The sequence below is a fragment of the Erythranthe guttata genome, chromosome 8 (genome assembly GCF_056151865.1).
Source record: "Erythranthe guttata isolate IM_541 chromosome 8, IM_541, whole genome shotgun sequence".
Classification (NCBI taxonomy): Eukaryota; Viridiplantae; Streptophyta; class Magnoliopsida; order Lamiales; family Phrymaceae; genus Erythranthe; species Erythranthe guttata.
In genome coordinates this window covers 21,717,109-21,743,385 of record NC_142540.1, presented here as the reverse complement: position 1 = coordinate 21,743,385, position 26,277 = coordinate 21,717,109, and the positions used below count along the sequence as shown (strand labels likewise).

General features: G+C 35.7%; 2 protein-coding genes and 1 non-coding gene across 5 annotated transcripts; 2 read left to right on the top strand and 1 right to left on the bottom strand.

Annotated features, from left to right (window-relative positions):
- The first annotated feature begins 961 nt into the window (after window positions 1–961).
- Window positions 962–1,042, top strand: LOC148768815 (small nucleolar RNA snoR118). The gene has a single exon (XR_016033357.1). It is a non-coding gene; the product is annotated as a small nucleolar RNA snoR118 (small nucleolar RNA).
- Window positions 1,043–8,451: 7,409 nt separating this feature from the next.
- Window positions 8,452–9,580, top strand: LOC148768814 (uncharacterized). The gene has a single exon (XM_088822380.1). It carries the CDS (start codon window positions 8,620–8,622, stop codon window positions 9,568–9,570), a length of 951 nt encoding a protein of 316 aa, XP_088678506.1. The 5' UTR covers window positions 8,452–8,619; the 3' UTR covers window positions 9,571–9,580.
- An 11,831-nt stretch (window positions 9,581–21,411) lies between these two features.
- LOC105965186 (uncharacterized) lies at window positions 21,412–25,681 on the bottom strand. 3 transcript variants are annotated; one of them, XM_012989710.2, is made up of 3 exons: window positions 25,452–25,681; window positions 24,938–25,361; window positions 21,412–23,224 (listed from the first exon to the last, which is right to left on the bottom strand). In XM_012989710.2, exons 1-3 carry the CDS (start codon window positions 25,478–25,480, stop codon window positions 21,527–21,529), a joined length of 2,151 nt encoding a protein of 716 aa, XP_012845164.2. In that variant the 5' UTR covers window positions 25,481–25,681; the 3' UTR covers window positions 21,412–21,526. The 3 variants fall into 3 exon arrangements, with proteins under 3 accessions (XP_012845164.2, XP_088678504.1, XP_088678505.1); XM_088822378.1 differs by having other exon boundaries at window positions 21,412–23,218; window positions 25,452–25,604; XM_088822379.1 differs by lacking the exons at window positions 24,938–25,361; window positions 25,452–25,681 and adding an exon at window positions 23,675–24,259 and having other exon boundaries at window positions 21,412–23,394.
- Window positions 25,682–26,277: the final 596 nt, after the last annotated feature.

Sequence of the window (26,277 nt, the reverse complement as noted above, 5' to 3'; positions counted from 1 at the left end):
TATTCTACCAAATTAAAAATGTCGATGAAAAAGGAGTTTGAAAAAAATAAGATGATACATATATGTTATGAATTTTTAATTAAATTGTCTATGTTTACTAAAAATATTCGTGTGATATTTCCCAAAATAATGTCGTTGAAAACTTCAAATAAAAATGATTTAACAAAATAAGATGGTATATATTTTAGATTTTGAATTTTTAAAATAAAACATCTTATATTTACTGAAACTCGTCATGCATTTATCAGCACCCTTATTTTTATAACCATTATTTTGGTCCTTTAACCTTTCGTAGCCTCCATTAATTAGTGACCATCATATGGCCTTAAATTAATATTCTTGTCATAATTACAGTTAATTTTAGCATTATATAATGGGATAATTTGACAAACACCCCTCATTAGCCCCCTCTAATTACATTAAGTCCAAATTTTTTTCTTATTTTTGAGTTAAATCCAAAACAATTAAAATTAATAAAAGTTAATATAGTTTGACAATTATAACCTTTTCTCTTATCACGTTTATTTATATTTTATATTTTATATTTTATATTTTATACTCAGTTATTCAATATTTTTCTGTTAAGTCCCACATCCAAACCCTAGATCTGTCGTTCATCCCTTTCTACACAGACCACACCTATGCTGCCCTGCCCCACCACCACCACCACCACCTCTGTCCAACGGAAAAGTTCGCTGCGGCGGCAGACAGTGGGGGAGCAAGGCGGAGAGGATCGAGCCCAGAGTTGTGTCCTGCAGTTCCTGCAGCAGATGCATATAGGACACCGGATCCAAATTTACTCCGGCGATTATCTCCGACAGTAACTCGGTGATGGCGGCGGGAAGGAATATTGAATACCCCTTTAACATTTTTAAAACTAATATTTAAATATTGTTTTTCTCTTCTATTTATTTTTATTTTCACGATTTGTTTTATTTGGTTGATTGAGAATTGTTTGCTTTGAAATGATGATTGCACTGGGCTCTGAGCAGTTTATCTGCCAATTGATGGATAATGCAGCCTAGAAAGCTATGTCTGATCTTTGTTTAATTTCGTCATATTTAATTAACTAATTTGAAAAAAAAATATATTCTTAATCTGATCAATTTACACTTGTTGGCTTTTTGTAGGAGTGTCGGAATTGGATGTTGGTTGCTCAAATTCACCGTCGAACTGCACTATTGTCTACTTTTTTTTCTTTTTTTTTGCTGGTGTCAAAATGCACTAATATTACGGCGCCGGTGATTTTGGTCGGAGGAATAGAGAAGAAAAGATTGAGAGAAACAAACAGTTATATATATATATATATATATATATATATATATATATATATATATATATATTCGATTACTTTAATTCGTTGTGAATTACGTAGATTTCGATAAGTTTGTAGTGAATTACATCAATATTACATAGTCTAGGAATTTGTAATTATACAGTGGTTTTCGTTAATTACAGAGTGGTTTTCGTTAATTTAATAGTGGTTTTTGTTAATTGATACTCCCTCCTTCCCTTAATATTTGTCACTTTTGCCATTTTTTTATATTTCAAATTATTTGTCATTTTACTATTCCAATGAATAATTAATTGTTATTTTTCAATTTTGCCCTTTCTCACTCATAATTAATTGAAATATAATTATTTAAAAATCAATTAATAGCATGGACATTTTAGTGATTTACTATACTTTTTGCTACTACCAATGCATATTTATTGAGTTTCTTAATATGTGTGCAACTAACAAAAGTGACAACTATTCAGGGAAGGAGGGAGTAGGTTTTAGTGAATTTTTGTAATGAAATTTGTTAATTACATAGTGGTTTTCACTAATTACATAGTGGTTTTCACTAATTACATAGTGGTTTTTCACTAATTACATAGTGGATTATGTTAATATTAATGTGGATTATGCTTATTTTGTACTCCCTCTGTCCCATATTATATGTCTTTTTAGAGAGTTTTTTTTGTCCCAAATTATTTGTCATTTTAGATTTTCAATGCATCATTAATTGTACTATTTTCAATTTTACCCTTTATCACTCCTAATTAGTTAGTTATAAAATAATTAATGTCAAGGATATATTAGTATTTTCCTATATTTTTCACTATAATCTATACACATTTATTGATTTTCTTAATATGTGTGCAACAACCCAAAACGTCATTTAAATTGGGACGGAGGGAGTAGTATTTTTTACTTTAATTTCATAGTGGTTTTCGATAAATTTAGTGGTTTTCGATGTGTATGTAGTGGATTTTAATTTTTTTTAAATATGAACCATTTAAAAAAGTAAAATAAAAAAAACTTATGTTTTAAATTAATATAAAAAACTATTTAAAAAAAAAAAGACTGCATGTTATACGATTATGTTTTCTACCGTGATTTGGGGGAAGAGGGGCGAATTATAGGGCAATGTGATTTTGGGATTGATTTGGAATTGATTTATTTTTGGGAGATATTTGGTATTAATTTACCTTAATATTTAATTTAATAATTATACTAATAAGTAGGGGCATATATGGGTTTTTAAGTCCAATGGATTTATCTTAAATACCATTAATTAATTAAGGATTTATCAAGAATAAAAAACCCAATGGAGGGTGTTTGACATATTCCCCCTTATAATATTGACAATAGATATATAAAATACTTTTATTTAAGATATTGTAAGAAATAAGTAACTTTATAAACACATGACAATATCTTATTTAACAAATAATAAAGTAAATAAAATTAAAGCCATGTGTTCAAGTGGATGAGAAACAACAAAACTTAGTGAGTATACATGGTGAGTCGGTGGCCAACAACGCATCATTTTCTTATATACACAGAGTATTTTAAAATACACAGAAACTAAAATACACAAAAAAGATGCACGTGCTTCGCACGTGTTGGCTGAAAAAAATATATCATTTTTTAAAGATTGTTCATATATTTTTACCAATGCATTTGAATTGAAAGATTTGAATTTGAAAGACTTGAAATAACTCCAACTTGAACAATTTAAAATCCACCACATTGGCTCAGAAAATAACTGCAAATATATATATCAAAGTTCAGTTAAGTGTATGCCGCGGATAATATGCAAGTCAAAAATTTCTTTGTTCAATACCTCCAACATAAAAATACTAATTTTACCTTAATGAAATTCAAGACCATTAAAAACACAAAACATTAAAAATAAAAATAAAAAAATTATTCCCGTTGTGCTTGACCAAATAAATACATAAACCCACAAATTTATTCATTATTTAACTTAAAAATCTCCTTCTTCTTCTCATTCTTCTTCACGAATCCACCAAGAACCCTACACACCAAAATAATCAAATACACACCGAACATTCACAATGAAATCAGAAAACAAGGAGATGGTGGTTTATGAGGGTGGTGAACGCAATAAAGTATGTTTTAACTGTTTATTTTAGCTTATGGATCTTTATTTTTATTGGGAAAAAAATTCGATGATTCCAGAAATCGGTATTTGCATACCGATTTTTTCAACAAATATCGGTAACCACGAATACCGATTTTTTTGGACAATATCGCCGCCGACATGCTGATTTATAAGAAATATTATGAATGATGACATATTCATCATCTTTGGTCTTGATATAAGAAAATTAGGTTAATTTGTGGTCTTGAACTAAGAAACGCTTTTATGTGTTATTGAACAAAGAAAAAATTGAGCTTGCATATATCCACCGCCTTAAATTTAACATATAGAAGACCAACTATCTAAATGAAAACATACACATTCAACATTAACATCGACATTTTCTAGCAAATTGGTGTTAGTTTTGTTCACTCTATACAAGTGCTAATACTCGAACATACAAAATATTGTTAGGTTCACGCATGATTCATTTACCTTGGCTCTGGAATAGATCGACGAAATCATCAACCAGGCTCGTACGTCTTGGTAATGGAAATCCGTCAACTTTGCTACTGTGTAAGGAAATAATTATTGCAAATGCTAAGAGCATATTCAATGCTAAATTCGAAAGAAACTCTAAAAATTCTAGGTGTCAAGTACCAAATCTGAATCTAAAAATTTTCTCTATCCTATTTGACAACATTGAATTTTTTTACTGCAAAGTCTTCTCCAAAGCCACACTCAAGACTCAAAACATTTTCTTAGAAAGTAAAAGAAAAATTGTTTTAAAATGATGAGTTAGCATTTTAGAGATCCTGAAGATGACAAATGACACGTCCATTCAGAGTGTCATCTTAAGAATCTCTAAAATCACAAGTGCCGCTAATCATTTGGAGACTTTTCTCAAGATTTGCATTGGAAGTGATATTTGAACAAAAATCTCAAAATATCCTATGTGACACTCTAAGTAGTAGAGATTGAGTTTAGTATTGGAGATGTTCTAAAAAAACATGGATATAAGTATGTAAGGACATAATCATCACAAATATACTAAAGAAAGATATAGTCTATATATTTGCAAAAAAATATCACAATTCCTAATACTTTTTGCTTCCAAAAATGATTATATCAATCATAGAAAAACTATATAAAATCTTAAAACTCATATATATAAATGAAATATTGTATTCTTGTCTATCTTGCTCTTCTTCTAGTAGTTCGTTGACAGACCTATACGTTGCAGATACAAAGGTTAAAACAAAAAAACAAAAAAAAACCTGCAGAAAAGTTATACAGGATTTGCAAGCATCGTATTTAAGTGGCATTAAGTGCAAAATATTATCTTCAGATCACTTACAGAGTTACTGTGCCGATGGACGGAAAATTGTTCAAAAGTATGTTTCAAACGATTTTGTACATTCTCCGGTAGGTCCACATAAACTGTAACAACCTACCAAATAATATTATGCCAGAGTTGATATTCACATAGTTATATTTTATTACATTTTCACTTTGGCTAAAGATATAGAAAGAAAATTGAAAAGATCGAACGGCAATACATTATAGACATGCGGCGAATGACAACATCCTCGTCAAAATCAAAATAATAATAGTTGTGGCACGAAGGATAAGGATTTATCTTCGTATAAAATAGGAAGAGTGGCCTTACAAGTTTTTCATCCAGCCACTGAATGAGAAACAATAATATCTTTTTTTTAAACGTCAGAAAAATTGAATTAAGAAGGAAGTTTTAAGAGTAGAAGTTCGCATATGAAGAGTACTCAAGAGACCTCTTGAGTTTCGTTCTTATGTGGTTGTTCTTCTACTAAATTGATTGAACTTTAAAGACCTGAGAAACCACTGAAGCCCTTGAGTTTCTTTCCAGTGTGGCTGTTTTCTCACATTACAGATAATGGGATTAAGATATAAATAAAAGTTTATATTAATTTTGTTTTAAAATGTCCTATTTATGTTTGTGGAAATACATAAGAATGCAAATAACAAGACAGAGAGAAAGAGAGAATGCAAAGAGAACAACAATCCGTAGAGAGAAAATTGTGGGTGTTTAGGGGATGGGATATTCTCATTTATATAGGTGTAATCCACCAGAAGTTACAAATAAGTTACATAGGAGTTACAAACACTACAATGTGTGGGGATAGTGGGGTAGTGGGAAGTTGAGAATCTATAGTACAATATAGAGGTTACAACCTGTCATGTGTTAGGATAGGAAGACCCATTTTTCCATATTATTCACAACACTCCCCCTAGAATTTCAAACACCGCTTAAGTCACACGAGCAAATATCAATTCAATCACGCTTATATTTATTAACATAATTACAACATAACCGAAGCAATATTTTGTAATTGGAAATGTACATCTCTTGTTTTCTAATCTAGTTAGCAATTTAAATGGCTTGATTAATTGAGATGTGAGTGTTAAGTGTATATTTTTACACTTTATCGTATCTTTTTATTTGAGCTTTTGGTGTGTTTTAACGATAATTGGTGCTTAAAAAGTTGATTTATTGTATTTTAGGTACAAATTGAAGAATTGGAAAAGTATGGGGTCAAAACTGCAATTTTGGCGAAAATATGGGCCAAACGTGAAAAAATCAAATTTCAGAGGATTTAATGCTGAGACCCCGTCCCAGTTTTAGTGCAAATCGTGGGACGACCCCGTCCGAGACTCCGAAGTTACGCAGTAAAGGAATCCTAATTGCACAAGGAAACTACCTTCTTCCCCAAGTTTTACACCCTATATAAGACCAAGTCAAGCACACAATTAGGGATCAATCTTGGGACGCAAATTCAAGAGCAAAGAAGATCAACGAAGATTCAAGCATTGTTTTTCTTATTTAATTTATTTATTTTATTTTATTTATCATAAGAATTACGAGTAGCTAAGTCTTTATTTCTAGGATTTTCTTTGGAACCCTATGTGGGATTTATGAACCCTTTTATATGATTTTATGCAAGTTTTAATTCCGGATTATTTCTTCTACTTGTTTTATTAAGTGCATGAATTTGATCACCTTATGTGCTTTTATGTTATTGTTAATCGCATGAATCGGAAGATCGGGTTAATAATTAGAACTGTGGTAGAAGAGTCTTTGTGGTATTAACATAGGAATATAGCAGGGCCGGTCCGGGGTATTTAGAGGCCCAGGGCGAAAAGAAAAAAAATGTGCCCTTAACTAAAAGAAAAATATATATATTTACCTTTTTATCTTAAAGAAAAATTACATTTACCTATTATAAGCCTATTAAAAAAATCAAATTTATATTATTTCTACCAAATATTGTGTTCTATATATTAAGGCCAAGCTTAAAAAAACTATATATCAAAGGCATAATTTTTTTTTCTAAATACAAAAAAATATATAAAACTCAAAAGATGAATACCAATATTCATTTTGTATTGCACAACTATATTTTAAGGGCATACAATATTTTCTAAATATAGAAAATATAAGATGCAATGTGAATTAAAAATATCGAATCATAATAATAAATAATGGTGAAATTATCCTACCAAATAAGTTTTAATCTAATAGTTTATCCATATTTACTTTGAACTAATAAAATACTAATGAACAATTAAATTAGGGTATAAAATAACATATTATTAAATCTACAAATTAAAACTATTTTTATTGATCCCAAATCCCAATACCTCATAATGATGTGGCATTTAATCAAGAGTGATGTGAGATAGGAGAGAGAGTGGTGGTGGTGGGGTCACATGGAAATCTTCAATACGTGAGAAATGAGAAGGAAATAGCCAAAAATAAATAAATGAAAAAAAAACTACATAATAATATAACTAATGAAAATGAGGCCCTGGGCCTGGGCCCGGTTCGCCCTAGGCCAGGGCCGGCCCTCGAATATAGTTAATCTCTTAGGTAGCCATTATTAAGATTCGTGCTTAATGCTGTGTTCTAGAATTAATTGCATAGGAATATAGTAATTGAATCTAGAGTATTAGAATCGTAATACACGCGGAAGCGGGTTATGATTATTTTAGCATCTCAGGTTAATAATCCGGGTTAATTGCTTGCATAATTGAAAGAACTGGGGGAGTAATAATCACATAGGGGGAAGAATAAAATCCTAGGCTTGTCTATTTTGATTAATCTTCGTGTTTAAATTGCTTTCTTGTTTTTGCTTGCTTTTTAATTTAGTTTAATTTAGTTTATTCTCTCAAAACTCGACTATGTAGGGTGGGCTTGATAATAATTGGTAGAATTTAGCGTCTTGGATTATATAATTAAATAATCCCTGTGGGTTCGATATCCGGACTTTTAGTCCACTATATTACTTGTACGATACGTGCACTTGCGTGTAGGTTTTCGGCCAACAAGTTTTTGGCGGCGTTGCCGGGGACTATTTTAATTATTTATTTTATTCTAGCTCTAGATTTGAACAATTTTCACGATTCACCCATTTAATTTTTGTTTTATTTTTTTTACGTACTGTGTATGCGTAGAAGACTCGATCTTGCTAGAGAACCGTTTGATCCTGAAATCGAACGTACTTTTCGAGCGGCTAGGAGACTTCAACGCGAAAACAATATAATGGAGGACGAAGAACGCAGGGCCGCAGGCAATTTACTCGAGGCCAACGGAAACCAAGTCCAAGACCCACCCCCTCAACTTCCAGCACAGCCAGCAGTTCGACCACGAGCACTTCAAGATTACATAATCCCAACTGTAGACGGATTCCGCCCGAGCATCCAATATCCACCCATTGAGGCGCACAATTTTGAGATTAAGCAAGGCCTTTTGACGATGCTCCAAAATAACGGGCTATTTAGTGGGTTGGCAGGTGAAGATCCCCATCTTCACATTGTCAATTTTCTAGATACCTGTAATTCCCACCGTCAAAACGGCGTTTCCCAAGAGGCGCTTCAATTAATTCTCTTCAAGCACTCCCTACAAGGAAGAGCTCGCCAGTCGTTGATGTCCCAAGCCCCCCACTCTATCTCGTCGTGGCCTCAACTCCTCAACCTTTTCATGAAAGTCTATAGCTCACGCGAGAAGGACGAGAGAATCCGACGAGAAATTCACAATTTTGTCCAAGAGCAAGGCGAGCAATTATACGAGGCATAGGAGAGATTTAAAACTCTTTTGCGGCAATGTCCAACACATGGAGTCGAACAATGGCGGCAAATCCACATCTTCTACCAAGGGATTAACGAGAATGCACGAACGGTCTTAGATGCATCAACCGGGGGGGATTTTATGAGTCAATCGATACCGGATGCATTTATCATGTTAGATCAAATTGCTCAAAATCGGTTTGCCAAGTCAAGCGAGAGGACGGTTAGTGGAGCCAAGAAAGTTCCCGGAGTGTTGGAGTTAGATGCAATTACGGCCCTTCAAGCTCAAGTGACCCAAATTGCTCAACAAAATCAACTCCTACTACAACACATCAAAGCAAATCCACCACAACAAGTCCAAGCCGTTGAGTCTCCATGTTGTGAAATTTGCGGTGGAAATCACTACACGCTCCAATGCCAACAAGATGCGGAGTCGCTCAACTACGTCAACAATGCGCCTCGCCAATTCCAAAATCAAGGGTGGAGATCACAAGGGCAATATGGAGGAAATCAACAAGGCCAAGGGTATCAAAGACCTCAAGGTAAATTCCAAAATCAAGCCCCTCCTCAACAAAGCTATCAAGGCAACAATCCACCGGCCCAAAAATCAAGCACGGAGGAGATATTGGCCCAATTCATGACTGCTACCCAAGCCTCGGTGCGGAACTTGGAGAATCAATTCGCCCAATTTGCTTTGAATCAAGAGAATCGTCCGCAAGGGGCATTGCCATCAAACACGGAGGACCCAAGAAAAAGGCAAAACGAGCAAGTACAAGCGGTGAGCCTACGTAACGGACGACAATTGGAAGAAGCCCCGGGAAAAGAGACAAATATAGGAAAAACAAAAGCGACCGAAGCGGCGGAAGAGGAAACAAACGTTCAAGGCGAAACTTCAAGGGCGAAGGTTACACCGGCTCCTCCCATCCCATACCCACAAAGGTTCCAACCACCGAAGTTAAATGCCGAATACCAAAGCTTTGTTGACAAGATGAAGGAAATCCGTATCAATATCCCTCTTATCGAAGCACTCCAACAAATGCCGAAGTGGGTGAATTTTGTCAAAGAACTCGTAACAAAGGGACGAAAATTGTAAGGAAACGAGATGATTCAACTCACCGAACAGTGTAGTGCAATCCTTACGAGACCTCTCCCTCAAAAACTCGGCGACCCAGGTAAGTTTACTATCCCTTGCACAATAGGAGATAAATTTTTTCGATCACTCATTGATTTAGGGGCTAGCATCAACCTTATGCCTTTTTCTACATATAAGAGTCTTGGGTTGGGTGAAATTGAACCAACGGCTATAACACTCCAATTAGCCGATAGGTCTCTAGTCTACCCAAAGGGGGTTTTAGAAGTTGTCTTAGTGAAGGTTGACGAATTTATTCTTCCTGCTGATTTTGTGATTCTTGATATGGATGAAGATAGAGAAATCCCAATTATTTTGGGAAGGCCGTTTTTAGCTACTTCACGTACTGTTATTGATTGTGCTAGTGGGGATCTCACCATGACGGTGCATGACCAAACTATTAAATTTAACGTTTTTAATGCAATTAAGCGTTCGCACAACTCTAATGAATGTTTTTCTATCGATGTAGTGGATTCTTGTTCTTTTGAAAATTTTGATTCGTTACACTTGGATTCTTTGGAGGCATCTTTGGTTGTAGGTAACGATTGTGGAGATGAAAGAGTGGAGGAGCAAATTTGTTGGTTAGATTCCGGTGATTTTCTCGCTAGGCAAAAGTTTGAAAGTTTGGATTTGGCACCCCTCACCACCCCCAAGGCATTCAAGACATCATTGGAGGAACCACCACAGCTTGAGATGAAAGAATTGCCCGCACACCTCAAATATGCCTACCTCGGTAAGAATGATACTTTGCCGGTAATTATCTCACAATCTCTATCTACTTTGCAGGAACAAAGGCTATTGGAGGTACTGCGGGAACACAAGACGGCACTTGGATGGAAAATTGCGGATATCAAGGGAATTATCCCTTCATTGTGTATGCACAAAATCATCTTGGATGATCAACAACATCCGTCAGTAGAGCAGCAAAGGCGTCTCAACCCCATTATGAAAGAGGTAGTCAAGAAGGAAATTCTCAAGTGGCTCGACGCATGTATCATTTATCCGATTTCTTATAGCGCATGGGTAAGCCCCGTTCAATGTGTTCCTAAGAAAGGAGGTATGACAGTTATCCGTAATGCAAATAATGAATTAATTCCATCTAGAACAACAACGGGTTGGTGAATTTGCATGGACTATAGGAAATTAAATAAAGCCACTAAAAAGGATCACTTTCCTTTACCTTTTATTGATCAAATGCTTGATAGATTGGCAGGTAAAGAATTTTATTGTTTTTTAGATGGATATTCGGGATATAATCAAATAGCCATTGCACCGGATGATCAACAGAAAACCACATTTACATGCCCTTATGGTACTTTTGCATTTAGACGCATGCCTTTTGGTTTATGTAATACACCTGCTACTTTTCAACGGTGCATGATGGCTATTTTCACCGATATGGTAGAGAACGGTTTAGAAGTATTTATGGATGACTTCTCTATTTTCGGTGATACTTTTGACACTTGTCTTTGCATGTTGGCTAAGGTTTTGCGCAGGTGTGAAGAAACCAACTTGGTGCTAAATTGGGAGAAGTGCCACTTCATGGTGCACGAAGGAATTGTGCTTGGGCATAAAATCTCGCGAGAAGGCTTGGAAGTGGACAAAGCAAAGATTTCCACAATTGAAAATCTCCCGCCACCTATTTCGGTCAAAGGCATTAGGAGTTTTCTTGGACATGCGGGCTTTTATCGGCGTTTTATCAAAGATTTTTCAAAAGTTGCCAAGCCCCTTTACAACCTACTAGAGAAGGAGACAAAATTCAATTTTGATGGTGAGTGTCTTCAAGCTTTCAACGAGCTTAAGCAAAGGTTAGTATCCGCTCCTATTATTTGCGTACCGAATTGGGATGAACCGTTTGAGCTTATGTGTGACGCTAGTGATTTTGCGGTTGGCATCGTTTTAGGTCAAAGGAAAGAGAAAATTTTTCGATCAATTTATTATGCTAGTAAAACTCTTAATGATGCACAATTAAATTACACCACAACGGAAAAAGAGTTATTAGCTGTTGTTTTTGCTTTCGAAAAATTTCGCTCTTACTTGTTAGGACCCAAAGTTGTTGTTTTTACTGATCACGCTGCCCTCAAATATTTGTTTACTAAAAAGGATGCAAAACCTAGACTCAATAGGTGGATTTTAATGTTTCAAGAATTTGATATTGAAATTCGTGATCGAAAGGGTAGTGAAAATCAAATAGCCGATCATCTATCTCGACTTGAGAAAGATGTAGACGAAAGCGATAGAATTTGCATTAATGAAAATTTTCCTGATGAACAGTTGCTTGCTTTTGATAATAAGGTACCTTGGTTTGCCGATTATGTAAATTATTTGGTTAGTCAAGTGCTTCCACCGAATCTCAATTATCATCAAAAGAGGAAATTTTTGCATGATGTAAAATTTTATTTTTGGGAAAAGCCTTTTCTTTTTAGACAGTGCAGTGATTTGTTGGTGCGAAGATGTGTCCCGGAACATGAGCAGCAAGACATACTCTTTCACTACCATGGTTCGGATTATGGAGGACATTATGGGGGCGAAAGAACAACACGTAAGGTTCTTCAATCAGGTTTTTTTGGCCAACTCTTTTTAAAGATTCGTATAAATTTGCTATTACTTGTGATCGGTGCCAACGCACGGGCAATATTTTGGCTCGCCATGAACTCCCATTGAACACGATGATCGAAGTCGAGCCTTTTGATGTTTGGGGTATTGACTTTATGGGGCCTTATGTCCCTTCATTCAATAACCAATACATCTTAGTGGCCGTCGATTACGTTACTAAGTGGGTAGAGGCAATAGCCACCCCTACTAATGATGCATCTGTAGTGTGTGCTTTCTTGAAGAAACAGATTTTCACTAGGTTTGGAGCACCACGGGCAATTATCAGTGATGGTGGATCGCATTTTGTGAATAAGCAATTTGACAACTTGATGGGCATATATGGTGTAAAGCACAAGGTTGCACTCGCGTATCATCCACAAACGAATGGGCAAGCCGAAGTTACGAACCGCGAAATCAAGAATATCTTGGAAAAAGTGGTAGGCCCAACAAGAAAGGATTGGTCGATAAAACTCGATGATGCACTATGGGCATATCGCACAGCTTTTAAAACGCCATTGGGAATGACCCCTTACCGTGCAGTGTTCGGTAAAGCATGCCACTTACCGTTGGAGTTGGAGCATTGTTCTTATTGGGCGCTAAAAAAGATGAATTTCGATTACAAAGAATGCAAGGAAAGAAGGTTATTGCAACTCAACGAGTTGGACGAATTACGAGAGCAAGCGTACGAGAGCAATTGGTTATACAAAGGCAAAGTCAAAAGGTGGCACGACAACAACATCTTGCACCGTCAATTTCAAAAAGGGCAAGAAGTTCTCTTGTTCAATTCACGGCTTAGGTTATTCCTGGGAAAGCTTAAATCAAGATGGTCGGGGCAGTTCATCGTTCAACAAGTCTTTCCACATGGAGCTATAGAAATCAAAGACCGTGAATCGGAACGAGTATTCAAAGTAAATGGAAATCGACTCAAACACTATTGGGGAGATGGTGGCGAACGTCAAATGGCCTTGGTCACCTTTGCTTAAAAAGAAAGAAGCAACGTCCGGCTGAAGACTTTAAACTTAGCGCTTCTCGGGAGCCAACCCAAGCTTTATTGTTTTTCGTATTTTTTTCTATAATTTTTTTTTTCATAAGCATGCATTCTAATTTATAATTTTAATTTTACTTTCTAGGGTCGAAAACGTGAGTCGAGAGTCGAGTCGAGCGTCCACGAAAAAATAAAAAAAAAAAAAAAAAAAAAAAAAGAGGGGATTGAGACGGCCGTCCCACAAAAAGACATAAAACCGGGACGGCCGTCCCCAAACCAGTAAGAACCGGTAATTTTCGGACGGCCGTCTGAAAAACAGGTATAAAGTCCGGACGGCCGTCCCGAAACCAGTGCCAAACCAGCATACTTCGGACGGCCGTCCCAGAAATAGGCCTAAAAACGGGACGGCCGTCCCATGAGCAGTAGTGAAACAGAAGGTTCGGACGGCTGTCCGAGAAATAGGGTAAAAAATGGGACGGCCATCCGAGGCTATAATGGAGCATTATAAAGTTCTAAAAATCAGATTTTCTCCCCCATTATTTCCTAAACCCTTCTCCTTCATCCTCTCAACCTCCCACACACAATTTTCGAATTTTTGAACTTCTCTTCAAAAAATTCTTCAATTTCACACATATAATTCATTCACGCACTCTCAAATTAATATTTTGTGTTGGTATTGACAGAGAGGCTAGAGAATCGAACCAACTTCTTCAAAATCTCATCTTTCAAGGCACGCCCACAAGGTGTTCGATAAATTGCCTCAACCAAATTTGGAGGTCGATTCTCATCCAATTCTTACCGCATCCATTCCAAAACTTCTCCCAAATATGTCGTCCAACAAACGAGGTCGCACGGATGAAGCTTCATCTTCCAAAGGCAAAGGAAAGAAAGGTGCCACCAAAATGACGATTCATTTTCCCGAAAAAGACGCTTTTAGTGTGGAAGGCGCCGCGACTCTATTCGATAAACAAGGCAAAAAGACCGTCATCACGGAACGGGCCTTGACAATCACGTTGTCACACTTAGCCAATCTTAACCATGAAATCATAAGACGAGGATGGCAAAGGGTTGGTGAACCGGAGCCAATTTACAACATATCGATCGTACGAGAGTTTTATGCGAACACGTTGGTACTCAAGCATCCACGAAAATTCACAAGTGTAGTACGAAAAATTTATGTTAGTTGGGAGACGAAGGATATAAATCAATATTACGGGCTCTCGTGGTTGGGTCAAGATTGGCAAGAGATGAGCAACGAAGTCACCAAAGAGCAAATTGGTGAAGTGTTGAGTGATGGACATCCAAGATGGATCGAATACCCGGACAAAGGGACGTATGAGCTCAGTTGGAAAAGCATCAATTATGAAGGCAAGGCGTGGTTGACGTTCATTTGCGCCAACATTATCCCGACTACATCGTTTAGTCGGATCAACCACGAACGGTGTGCGCTCGCTTATTACATTATCACGGGGAAGCCGGTCGACATTGGGTCAATTATGTCCGATCAAATTTGGCTTTCCATGCGCGACAATACAAAGGGCATCTTCTTCCCTAGCCTCGTCACGGGATTGTGCAAAAGAAAGAAGGTCCCCAAATTGCCAAATGATATCAAGCTCAACATCCGAAAGCCGATTGCCAATTTTGCGGTTTCGCTATTCAAAGAAGCCACATATGACGAGCCGCAAGCCGCTCTTCAAGCCCGAGACGAGCCCGAAGCCTCAAGCTCCCGTTCCGATCGACGATTCCGAAAGAAGATGGAGCGAGAGATGATAATTACTCGGAACCGATTGACTACCGTCGAGCATAAAGTCAATACGGTGGAGGCACTTCAACGGTGGTCGAGCAAGATGCTACAAGCTATTGTCCAACACTTGGGATGCGGCACGCCCGAGTGCATCGAGCCGGCACCTTTACCGGCACCCATTATTGAGCCCGTGCCCGAGCTTTCAGATGAGGATGAGCATGAGAGAGGGAGGGAGGAGTACCCCGATTACATCGACTCCGACTAAATCAGGTGTTTTCTATCCTTAAACTTTGTGCTAATTTCGTTGAGGGCAACGAAAATTTTAAGTTTGGGGGTGAAAAACATGTTATTTTTGTGCTTATTTGTTTTAGTTTGCATGCATTAGGTTTTATTTCGTTTTCATTGTTTTTCTCGTAATTCCGGAAAAAAAAAAAAAAAAATTGCTTGAGTCGAATGCATCGATGATTTATGATGATGAGAGATGATCAATGTTTGACGATGAAATCGCTTGTTTTATGTGATAAGGATTTGATGTTTGTTTAGCTTTCGATTCAACAGGACTTAGAAGCGAATTATTGCTAGGAATCACATTTTGTGCATTGCTTTGGTTGAATGTTTTGTATTTTAAATTTGGAATTAATTTGTGCTAGATCATGCTATGTTCGGTTTTAAGACTCACCTTAGGAAATTTATGATACGAAATATTGAGTAGTGAGTAATTTGGGATATGATTTGGGCCTTCTTTGAACCGTTTGAGCCTTTCAAGCCGACATTTTTATCGAAATTCCTTAGAACCTTGATTTGAGCCTCGGAGAAAAGGTGTTCTTTCTTTTAGCCATGTGTATAAGGTAGAAAAGTGGAGATTCTTGAAAAATTACCCCTTGGAGTTCGGTCGAAAAATTTTATAAGGTCCTTCTTCTTCAAAAAAAAAAAAAAAAGAAAAATAAGAGAAAAAAAAAAAGAAGACAAATATATATGCTTCTATAAATATATATAAAAAAAAAAAAAAAAAAAAAAAAAAAAAAAAAAAGAAAGAAAAAGAGAAGAAGAAGAGACTAGAAGGGAGAAATAAGGACTAGTTGTTGAATTATTTTTGAAAACTCGATCCATTGTCTCAAAAGCAAAAGTGGAGACTTTTGAACTTTTGAGAATCAAGTTTATTAAAGTTCGTGTAGGTGAATTCATTGTTTCAAACGCCTATCTTTCAAATTTTGGCGTAATCACCTAAATTCAAGAAAAATAGACACACATGCCCATATTTCCTACCTCGAACCAAAGAGCCTAACAATTGAAAGCCACAAAGCCCCAATGATCCCAATAGCTTAATGTTCGATATTAATAGAGTAGAATAATTTGGTGAGTATTTGGAGTCAAGCATATGCATGTAAGTATAAATTCTTTCTATCTTTAATTTACAAATATTGGATGCTTGAAGCAATTGTATGAATTGTGGTTTTTGGTAATGGTGAGTGACTAAGTATTGTTGAATTTTGAGCTTGCGAATGCCTAAGAATTGTCATTATAATTTCAAGTTCTGAAAACGTGAAGTTGATCATTGATCTATGTGATGAGATGTAATAGTTGAGTTATTTGCTTATTGGTAGATTTTGCTTGAGGACAAGCAAAAGTTCAAGTTTGGGGGTGTGTTAAGTGTATATTTTTACACTTTATCGTATCTTTTTATTTGAGCTTTTGGTGTGTTTTAACGAAATTGGTGCCTAAAAAGTTGATTTATTGTATTTTAGGTACAAATTGAAGAATTGGAAAAGTATGGGGTCAAAACTGCAATTTTGGCGAAAATATGGGCCAAAAGTGAAAAAATCAAATTTCAGAGGATTTAATGCTGAGACCCCGTCCCTGTTTTAGTGCAAATCGTGGGACCCCGTCCGAGACTCCGAAGTTGCGCAGTAAAGGAATCCTAATTGCACAAGGAAACTACCTTCTTCCCCAAGTTTTCCACCCTATATAAGACCAAGTCAAGCACACAATTAGGGATCAATCTTGGGACGCAAATTCAAGAGCAAAGAAGATCAACGAGGATTCAAGCATAGTTTTTCTTATTTAATTTATTTATTTTATTTTATTTATCATAAGAATTACGAGTAGCTAAGTCTTTATTTCTAGGATTTTATTTGGAACCTATGTGGGATTTATGAACCCTTTTCTATGATTTTATGCAAGTTTTAATTTCGGATTATTTCTTCTACTTGTTTTATTAAGTGCATGAATTTGATCACCTTATGTGCTTTTATGTTATTGCTAATCGCATGAATCGGAAGATCGGGTTAATAATTAGAACTGTGGTAGAAGAGTCTTTGTGGTATTAACATAGGAATATAGTTAATCTCTTAGGTAGCCATTATTAAGATTCGTGCTTAATGCTGTGTTCTAGAATTAATTGCATAGGAATATAGTAATTGAATCTAGAGTATTAGAATCGTAATACACGCGGAAGCGGGTTATGATTATTTTAGCATCTCAGGTTAGTAATCCGGGTTAATTGCTTGCATAATTGAAAGAATTGGGGGAGTAATAATCACATAGGGGGGAAGAATAAAATCCTAGGCTTGTCTATTTTGATTAATCTTCGTGTTTAAATTGCTTTCTTGTTTTTGCTTGCTTTTTAATTTAGTTTAATTTAGTTTATTCTCTCAAAACTCGACTGTGTAGGGTGGGCTTGATAATAATTGGTAGAATTTAGCGTCTTGGATTAGATAATTAAATATTCCATGTGGGTTCGATATCCGGACTTTTAGTCCACTATATTACTTGTACGATACGTGCACTTGCGTGTAGGTTTTCGGCCAACTGTGAGTATATAAAATAATTAACTTGAGAGCATTTGGGATGGATGTTGTGTTAATAAGCATTGCAACCTAATTTAAAATAGAAAATAATAACCACTATGATTATTTGTAGTCGCTAGGGGTGGAAATCGGACATAATGGATAAGAAATGACTTTAATTTTTCGAAAAAATCCCATTTTTTTTCGGAAGTGAAAAGTGGGTTACAATTTTTGTTCCAAAAAAATCGGAATGCAAAAATTCATTCCGATTTCGGAATGCTTCCGAATCAGCGTCGGAATTTTCAGAATTTACATTACTATATAATTTTTCACAATATGTTTCTATCTTTTTTGAAATTTTGCAGGAAAATGCAAGAAAGTCCAAAAGGAGTTCGACAAAACCCAATAAATAAAAACATATGTCAACAAATTGAAACATAGATTTCCTTATACGAAAAAAATGTAATATAAAGTTTTCGATGTCAATTATATTATTTTTTTTCTAAGGTTTTAATTTATTTGACCCGTCAGTATTTATATTTTTCATATAAAATAAAATACAAGTTACATTCTGGAATTACAAATTAGATCATAAATTGTATTATATATTTCGAAAAACCATAAAAATATTCGGAACTAAAATCAGATCGGAAATCGGAATTTACAGTAATTTTATATACCTTTCCAATTATATATGTTCCAAATAAGTTCGGAAGAACCAGAAATTGGATCGGAAATTGGAATGAAAAATACGGTTCCAAAATTGAATATTTTCGGATCGGAATTGGCGGAATTCGGAAATTCCATTCCGGTTTCCACTCCTAGTGGTTGTGGTTCCAAAAAATGAGTTTGATTTGGCAATTTAATAACTATATTCTTTTTTTCACTTCTGCCTTTTTCTTTAACTTCTCATTTTTGCAAATATAACTTGTTTGTCCATTAACACTTGGTTAATTTAATTTTACTGCAGTTAAACTATGAAAATTTTATTAAAATATCAATGTATTTTGTGAAGTTACAATTTTTATAGTTTGAGTTTATTTTTCAGAAGTACATAGATTTTCTTATGACTCTTTATAATTTCTTTAAAAATATTAATATATAATCATTACTATCTATATTATTTTTTAAATAAGTAAGATTGAGATTCATTGCGATTTTCGATTTATACGTTTGATGAATCAATTTGCGATTCGCTTCACGATTTAACAACCGTGATTAGGACATATGAGTTTAAATATGTTACGAATGCTAGTCAAAATTTCTAGTTAAAACATAAATGAATCAACAACACAAGAGAAAAACGTGTGCGGAGGCCAACTGTTAAGTGAATATTTTTACACTTTATCGTATCTGTTTATTTGAGTTTTTTTTGTGTGAATTAACGATAATTGGTGCTTAAAAAGATGATTTATTGTATTTTAGGTATAAATTGAAGAATTGGAAAAGTTTGGGGTCAAAACTGCAAATTTGGAGAAAATATGGGCCAAAAGTGAAATAATCAAAAATATGCTGAAATTGGCTGAAAATAGACCCGCACGGCCGTGCCACAATTAGCCTATTTTTGGCACGGCCGTGCCAAATGCTGAATTTGGGCAGAAGGTTCGACGATTCTCGCGCGGCCGTGCGAGAATTGCACTGATTTTCGCGCGGCCGCGCCAACACACGCTGGACACAATTTTGGACTTTTAATCACACAAGGAAACCTAAAATCATCTACCAAGTTGGGGCATCTATTTAAGACCAAACCAAGCACGAATCGGGGACTTTTGGGAGACAACCTTGGAGCGAGAGGAGCGAGAGAACGAAGAATCGAAGACGGAGAATTGACAAATCTTCATCACAATTCCTCTTTCGTCTATCTTTTCTTAATCTATTTCTTTTTATATTTTATGATGTTTTTCGTAGAGAACATGCGTAGCTAAGTTTTTAATCTAGGATTTTTTCGGAACCCTATGTGGGGATGGTGAACCCGTTTTCTTGAGATTATGCAATTATGATTTTATGATTATTTCTTCTATTTGTTATGATTGTTAGTGCATGAACTTGATCAATTTATGTGCTTTATCTGTGATTATTGGGATTGACTCGACAGAACTATTTTGATAATTAGACGGTAAGTATAAGAACCTTCGAGTAGTTTTCACCGGATGAGTGTGTCAATTGCATGTGGTGTCGTAGACATACAGATATCACCATAGGTAGCCAATTACGAGACTTGTTAGTTAATGCTTTATTCATAATTTGTTTGCATAGACATATAGTGAACCGTTTATGAATAATAGACTCATAATACACGCGACAGCGGGTTATGAGTAAATTAGTGTCTCGGGTTAATAATCATGAATCATATATTTCATAATTGAGGGGTTTTGGGTGAACAATTCTTGCATAGGGGGGAGATAAAATCCTAGGTCCGTTTTATTGATATTTTCTCGTGTTTATTTGCTTTCATAATTAGTTTAATTGTTTAATTGATTTAATTTGACAAACTTGCGTAGGCTGGATAAAAATCATAGTTGTTGGAATTTGGTACTTAGGATTAGATAATTTGAGTATTCCCTGTGGGATCGACATCCGACTCTCACGAGTCCACTTTTACTACTTGTTTGCGATATGTGCACTTGCGTGTTAGGTATTTAGCACCCAACACCAACGTACAACTTTTTTCGGTGGACAGTTTTCTCGTACATACACCTAACTTATCCCGGTGTAATCTCTCCATACACATGTAGTTATGCAGTACGCGGTTTGCACATACACACCCAAACATACATAGATATATGCACTTGATTGTCCCGCAAGGGATGGCCTAGCGGTTGGAGGCTTGGAGCAAGTGAGCATGTGTCAATTGACACACGTTCGAATTTCTTTGCCAACGGTCGCTAGCTCGAGCTTGTTACCCATGGTTAGTCTAGTGTGGTTCACATTTCTCTTTTGATTTGCAAGTTATTATACAAGAATGTATGTTTACCTAGTGCTGTGAGTTCATTAGTTACCGAGAAAAAAAAAAAAAAAAAACACGCACTTGATTATTTTAGTAGGTCTAAACTTTTAGGTACATAATTTAAATAATTAAGGAATCTAAATGATTCTATTTTTTTTTTTTTTTTGAGAGTAGAATCTAAATGATTCTTGCTCATGTAGAATTTTATTTTTTCTACCTAATTATTGTTTTTCTTTTTCTTTTTTTTTTTTCCGAAAAAGACGAAGAAATTCTTATTGGTTAAGCAAGAGAATTTGACAAAAACATGAGCACTTTCTTAATACTCCCTCCGTTCCTTATTAACTGTCGTTTTTTAGCTCTGCACAAGTATTAAGGAAAAACACATTAGAAACACTAAAATAACCTTGATCATTTAATAATGTAATAAGAGAGAGTTAATACTTGGAGAGTTGAATTAATAAGGTTAAAACATGAAAAATGTACAGTTAAACCTCTATAAATTAATACAGTTGAAACTAAGGAAATTCTATTACTTTAGAGAATTATTAAATTATCTAGTTGATAATTTAACACGTTTTCACCGAGTCGGGACCGAGAGAAACTATTATTTAATCGAGGTTATCAATTTATCGAGGTTCTGCTGCATTTAATGCAGTATTGGAAATCTAAGTGACAAATAATATGAAATAAAAATATTTTAAAAATGAGACAGTTATTATGGATCAGATGGAGTAATACGCATGGAAGGTTAAGAAAACGGAAATATTATTGTTGATCGAAAAAAGTAGTTCATCTGAAACATATTTAAGCAGTGGAAGAAACCAACAAAGGTTCGAAGTAGGTTTGCCGAATATTTTCAGAGATTACGGAAACCTGAAATCGGTGGTTGTTCCAGAAAGAGAGATGTCTGAATCTGCAAACCTTGAACTTATAAACCGCTTGTCTTTTTTCTGACAGGCCTTGAGTATGTGCTTTGAACCTGCAGTCAGTTTGATGGGGCCCACTGCTGCATTATCAAACTCTGTTGTTCTGTTTGTGGCAGCACGCGGTTCGTACGCTCGTCCGGTATTTCGAACACTACCTTCGAATCTAGCAGAAGAACCCGCATTACGGAATCCAAAAGTAGGCATCTTTATTGGCTTAAACGGAACATTATTAGTAGATTTGGGGAAACGACTGAACGAATAATTACGGTTTACGTTTTTCGAAGCATCGAAACGAAACGGGGCCCGGTTTGAAGAAGATCTCTGACTCGAATAAGATTTGGTGTTTCCTTGGATATCTGGGTGCATGAAAGGAAATCTAATGGCTGATATTGGAGATAGTTGAGGCAGATTCTGAGCAGCTTTTGGTGTAGAGAACAAATTAGATTCCCTGTTGTAATATTCGGAACGAGGATATATCTTCTGACCACTGTCGATTTTTCTTGCAGCAAAAACGCCCGTGTGTGTATTTTCTGATGGACGGAACAACAAAGTTTCTCTAAATTTATGATCCTGTGCCATGAAATTGCTGACCGGGATATTCCCGAAACGATGCTCGTTTACGATTTTCTTATCCTTCCAAATATGCCCGTTTTCAGATTCTTGAAAGTCCCTTCCGCCGCCGACTGCGAACTCTTTGCCCATCAAACGCATGGTTGACTGGATTTTCTCGTTTCCGAGACTCTTGTTGACCGTGTTGTTGTCTGAATCTTGAAAGGCATGCTCGTTTATTTTAAGAAAATCGAAGCCGAAATTTGCGTTGTCGTCGCATGGAGATTTAGTGATATCCAATCTGGAGGGATTCTGTTTGATCACATAGCTCTCGTCAGGGAATAGATTCAACCGATTTGTCGAATATGTTCCACAATCCAATCTTCTTCGCTCCGAAAAAAGATCGACACTTGAATTAGCACACGGGTTGAAACTGATGAACTCTCCTTGTGAATTGAGAGGCAATCCCACAAAATCTTGATTATTCAAGCGATTGACGCCCGTTTTTGCATGAATATTCCCACAGAAAGGGTGCTGACGTGGCAATGTTTGAAACCGGAAAGCACTATTATTCGCGTGTGAGAGATTAGGTCGAGACACTAAGGACTCGTTATTGCTCTTGAAACTCATAGGAGGAGGAAATATTACGGGATCAAGATTCCGTATCAAATCTCTTGAGGTAGAGTCGATATTCGGACAAGCATACATCAGCGAATCATGTGTCGCTTCTGCGAGACGACCACTTTCAGACAAGTTTCGATTCATGCTAAGTAATGTACTTCTGTCTGAAGATTCAGATCTGCTAACACTTTCCTCGTCGTCGTACTTTCGCTTCATAATAAATGTCGTAAATCCAGCATCTACTTCTTCCTTCTCTACTCCCATTGACAAAACATCCTCGATTATTGCAGTCGATGAATCTTGTCGGAGTAACTTATTGGAACATTCCGAGTGATAATTAGACGACTGTTTGCCACTCCGGGTGTCGTTCTTGTCTGAGAAAGTGACGTGCTTGTCTCCCACGTGCGAGATATTTTTCTTCGAAAACGGTTTCGCATGGTTCCTTAAAATGCCGCGATGCTTTGGCTTATAAAACGGCAACCATGTTAGTAAAATAGCCATACAATAGATTCTATAAGAGGGTTAAATATGACATAATAAAACTATAAGGGCTAAAGTGAGATACAATACAAGTACAAGGGGCAAAGTGAGATAAAAAAAAAAGATACATAAGAGCGTAATATTATTCTCACTGACTAAAGTGGTGTTTGCAAAACCTTATTTAAAAGCATAAGTTAGTGATTGTGAGTTAAGTTGATATTAAGTGTTTAATTCCAAAAGTTGGGGGTGTTTGCAAAAAAATCTGAAATTAACTAAAATAGAAAAAGCAGGTACATGGGTTCTTTTAAAATTATAGCTTAAATCAGTTTATTTTAAGAGAAGCAAAAGCAAAAGTTGGTTTTGCAAACACCTAAAAACAAATTATGTTAGAAAAAAAGCTCATAATTTATTTTTAAAAGCTTTTGCAAACACCACCTAAATAGAGATGCAAAAATAGAATTACCCATATATTTATTTTTTTATTTTATTTTATGAAGATATCAATATGCAGTTTATATGCTATAATACAGATTGTTCTATGTTACACCAAGTGAACGTACTTACTGATATTCTATCGTACACGCGTATAGATCCAAAAAACTACATGTGTGATTATCGTCTATAAATCAATCAAAAGTAAAAAATAACCGTAAACCCACCGAAAGTTTAGCCGTCAAATACTCTTATTACGCCTAATTAACCACCCTAATTGCATTTAAACCCATCATTAGGGGATAATACTACAGAAACTGAAGATATTTACTGCTAATCTACTAGACGATTACCGTGTTAAACCTATTATTTTATGTGTGAACTTGATCGCCAAAAACGATACATCTAACTTACGACATAAAATCATCACGATACGCTAATCAAGAAAACAACAGTTGTTCAAATCTATTTCTGAGTGAAACCCTAATACTTAGTCTTAGCAACATAACATTATATCCAAATGCATATGATCTATACTTAGTCTTAGCTTAGAACGACCAAATGTTTCCGTAATAAATTAAAACAATGTTTGTTCAATAAATCCGCTGCCCAGTCGAATCAGAAAAAAATCGAAAATACGAACAATTTCAGGTTGTTTTTAAAAAAACCTAATTTTCCACCTTCTAGAAAACCCTTGCAAATGCAAATATTAGATTAAACTAGCCTAACAGACACTAATTTACTAAACTATTAAACCCCAAAATGAAAAGGGACAACAAAAAGACTAAAATAAATCTGTGCATTGTGACCCATAATTGAAAGTCACTCTACAATTAGATTCCATGACAATGATTGCTCAAGAAAAAACCCCAGTAAACAGTAGCTATTATATATATATATATATATATATATATATATATATATATATATATATATATATATATATATATTTCTGTCCGAACGTACTGGGACAGCTGTAAGAGTACCAATCTTCATATCAAGAAAACCCCATTCTCCTTTTTTTTTTTTTTTTTTAATTAGAAAAAAAAAAAAAAACAAAGTTTTGATGTGTTATTTGCACACACAGTAAAGTGGGAATGATTAAGCTATTGCTTTCATCTTCAAAGTGCTTTTTCAGCGGTGAATCTATCAACATGACCATTTTGATAGAGACCACAATTTCAGTCTTATCTTCTAATTTATATATATATATATATATATATATATATATAAAATATAAATTAGAAGATAAGCAAAAGCACATACCTTCAGCTTCTTGATTTTCTTGAAGATTGCATTTGCATCGGATTTCTTACTAATAATCTTCTTTCTCTTGTCATTTCTCTTACCTTTGGGGCCCCACTTAATGAAAGAGGCATCTTCGTCAAAACCCTCTTCCTCCTCCTCCTCCGCCTCGCTGGCAGCTCTCTCAACAGGCGGCGCCGCCGCAAAAATCTCAACAATTGACCTCTTCTTGGGCGGCGCCGCCTTCGTTTTCTTCTTGTTTTCAGACATGCCCACAAGGTTGTTGTTGTTAGTAGTAGCCGATTCGGCCAGCTGATCCAGCCACCAGGTGAATTTCTTGACATTGATCGGAGGGAGCAGCGATTTCACAGTTTCTTCGCCGGCGGCCTCATCGAACGGCCAGGAATTGGCCACGTCTACACTTCTCATCGTCGAAGCGTATTCTCTAACAACAAGACACACACCAAACCCATTAATAAGCGGAGAAGAAGACCCACATAATTAAATTATAATTAACAGTAATTAACAGACTCACCGGATGGAAAACCCCCTTCGCATCTCCATGCCCAAGGTACGCTTTGCGCCTAGCTCTAGAGAGAGAAAACTAGTGAGAGAAAATAAAAAAGGAGAGCGAGAGCAGCACGACTGCTATAAATAATTTTTAAAAAAAAACACACACAAACATGTGAAGAGGAAGTAAAAGAAATGAGAGCAAAAAAAAAAAACCAGTGAACAATTCTGGTACAAGTGAGGAGTGAAAGCGACAGCACTTACTAGAAGAAAAAAGAAATTAATAATAACCACCAGCCAACCTAGAGAGAGAAACTACTCACTTTATTTTATTTTATTTGAAAGGAAATTGGAATTGTTTTAGAGAGAGAAAGAAGTGGGGACAAATTGTTTATGGGTTTCCCGCTTGAAATGTTAGAGCGTGGAGTGTATGATGTGACGTCAACCCATTTTTTCAGCTCTCCTTATTTACCACTGAAAGTGACCTATGAGACCATACCCCCCCACTCCTCCCCCACCCACCTTTTATACTGTATAAAAATGCTCAATCTCTCATCTACTATCAATAATAACTAGGGTAAATTACAAACACCCCCTGAGGTATGGTCAAATTACAAAAACACCCCTCTTGTTTGGATAATTACAACGACCCCCTCAACTCTTCAAATTTAGTGGAATCTTCGAGATTATATGGAATATTTTATCACTTTTGTACCTGTTTTATTCTGTTCGAACTCTACATTATGAAGCAAGATGATCATAATATGTGTTTTTTAGCTTGTATATATCAGTTTGTGGTGCATCAGAAACTGTATTTTTACACAAAACGAGTACAAACTAGAGCACATTCC

Coding starts and splice junctions, on each gene's coding strand:
- LOC105965186 (XM_012989710.2), bottom strand. CDS start 25,480: ATGGAGATGCGAAGGGGGTTTTCCATCCG. Junction 25,362..25,451: donor CGAAGGGGGTTTTCCATCCG/GTGAGTCTGTTA, acceptor TCTTGTTGTTAG/AGAATACGCTTCGACGATGA. Junction 23,225..24,937: donor AGAAAATCAAGAAGCTGAAG/GTATGTGCTTTT, acceptor CCGTTTTATAAG/CCAAAGCATCGCGGCATTTT.
- LOC148768814 (XM_088822380.1), top strand. CDS start 8,620: ATGAGTCAATCGATACCGGATGCATTTATCATGTTAGATCAAATTGCT.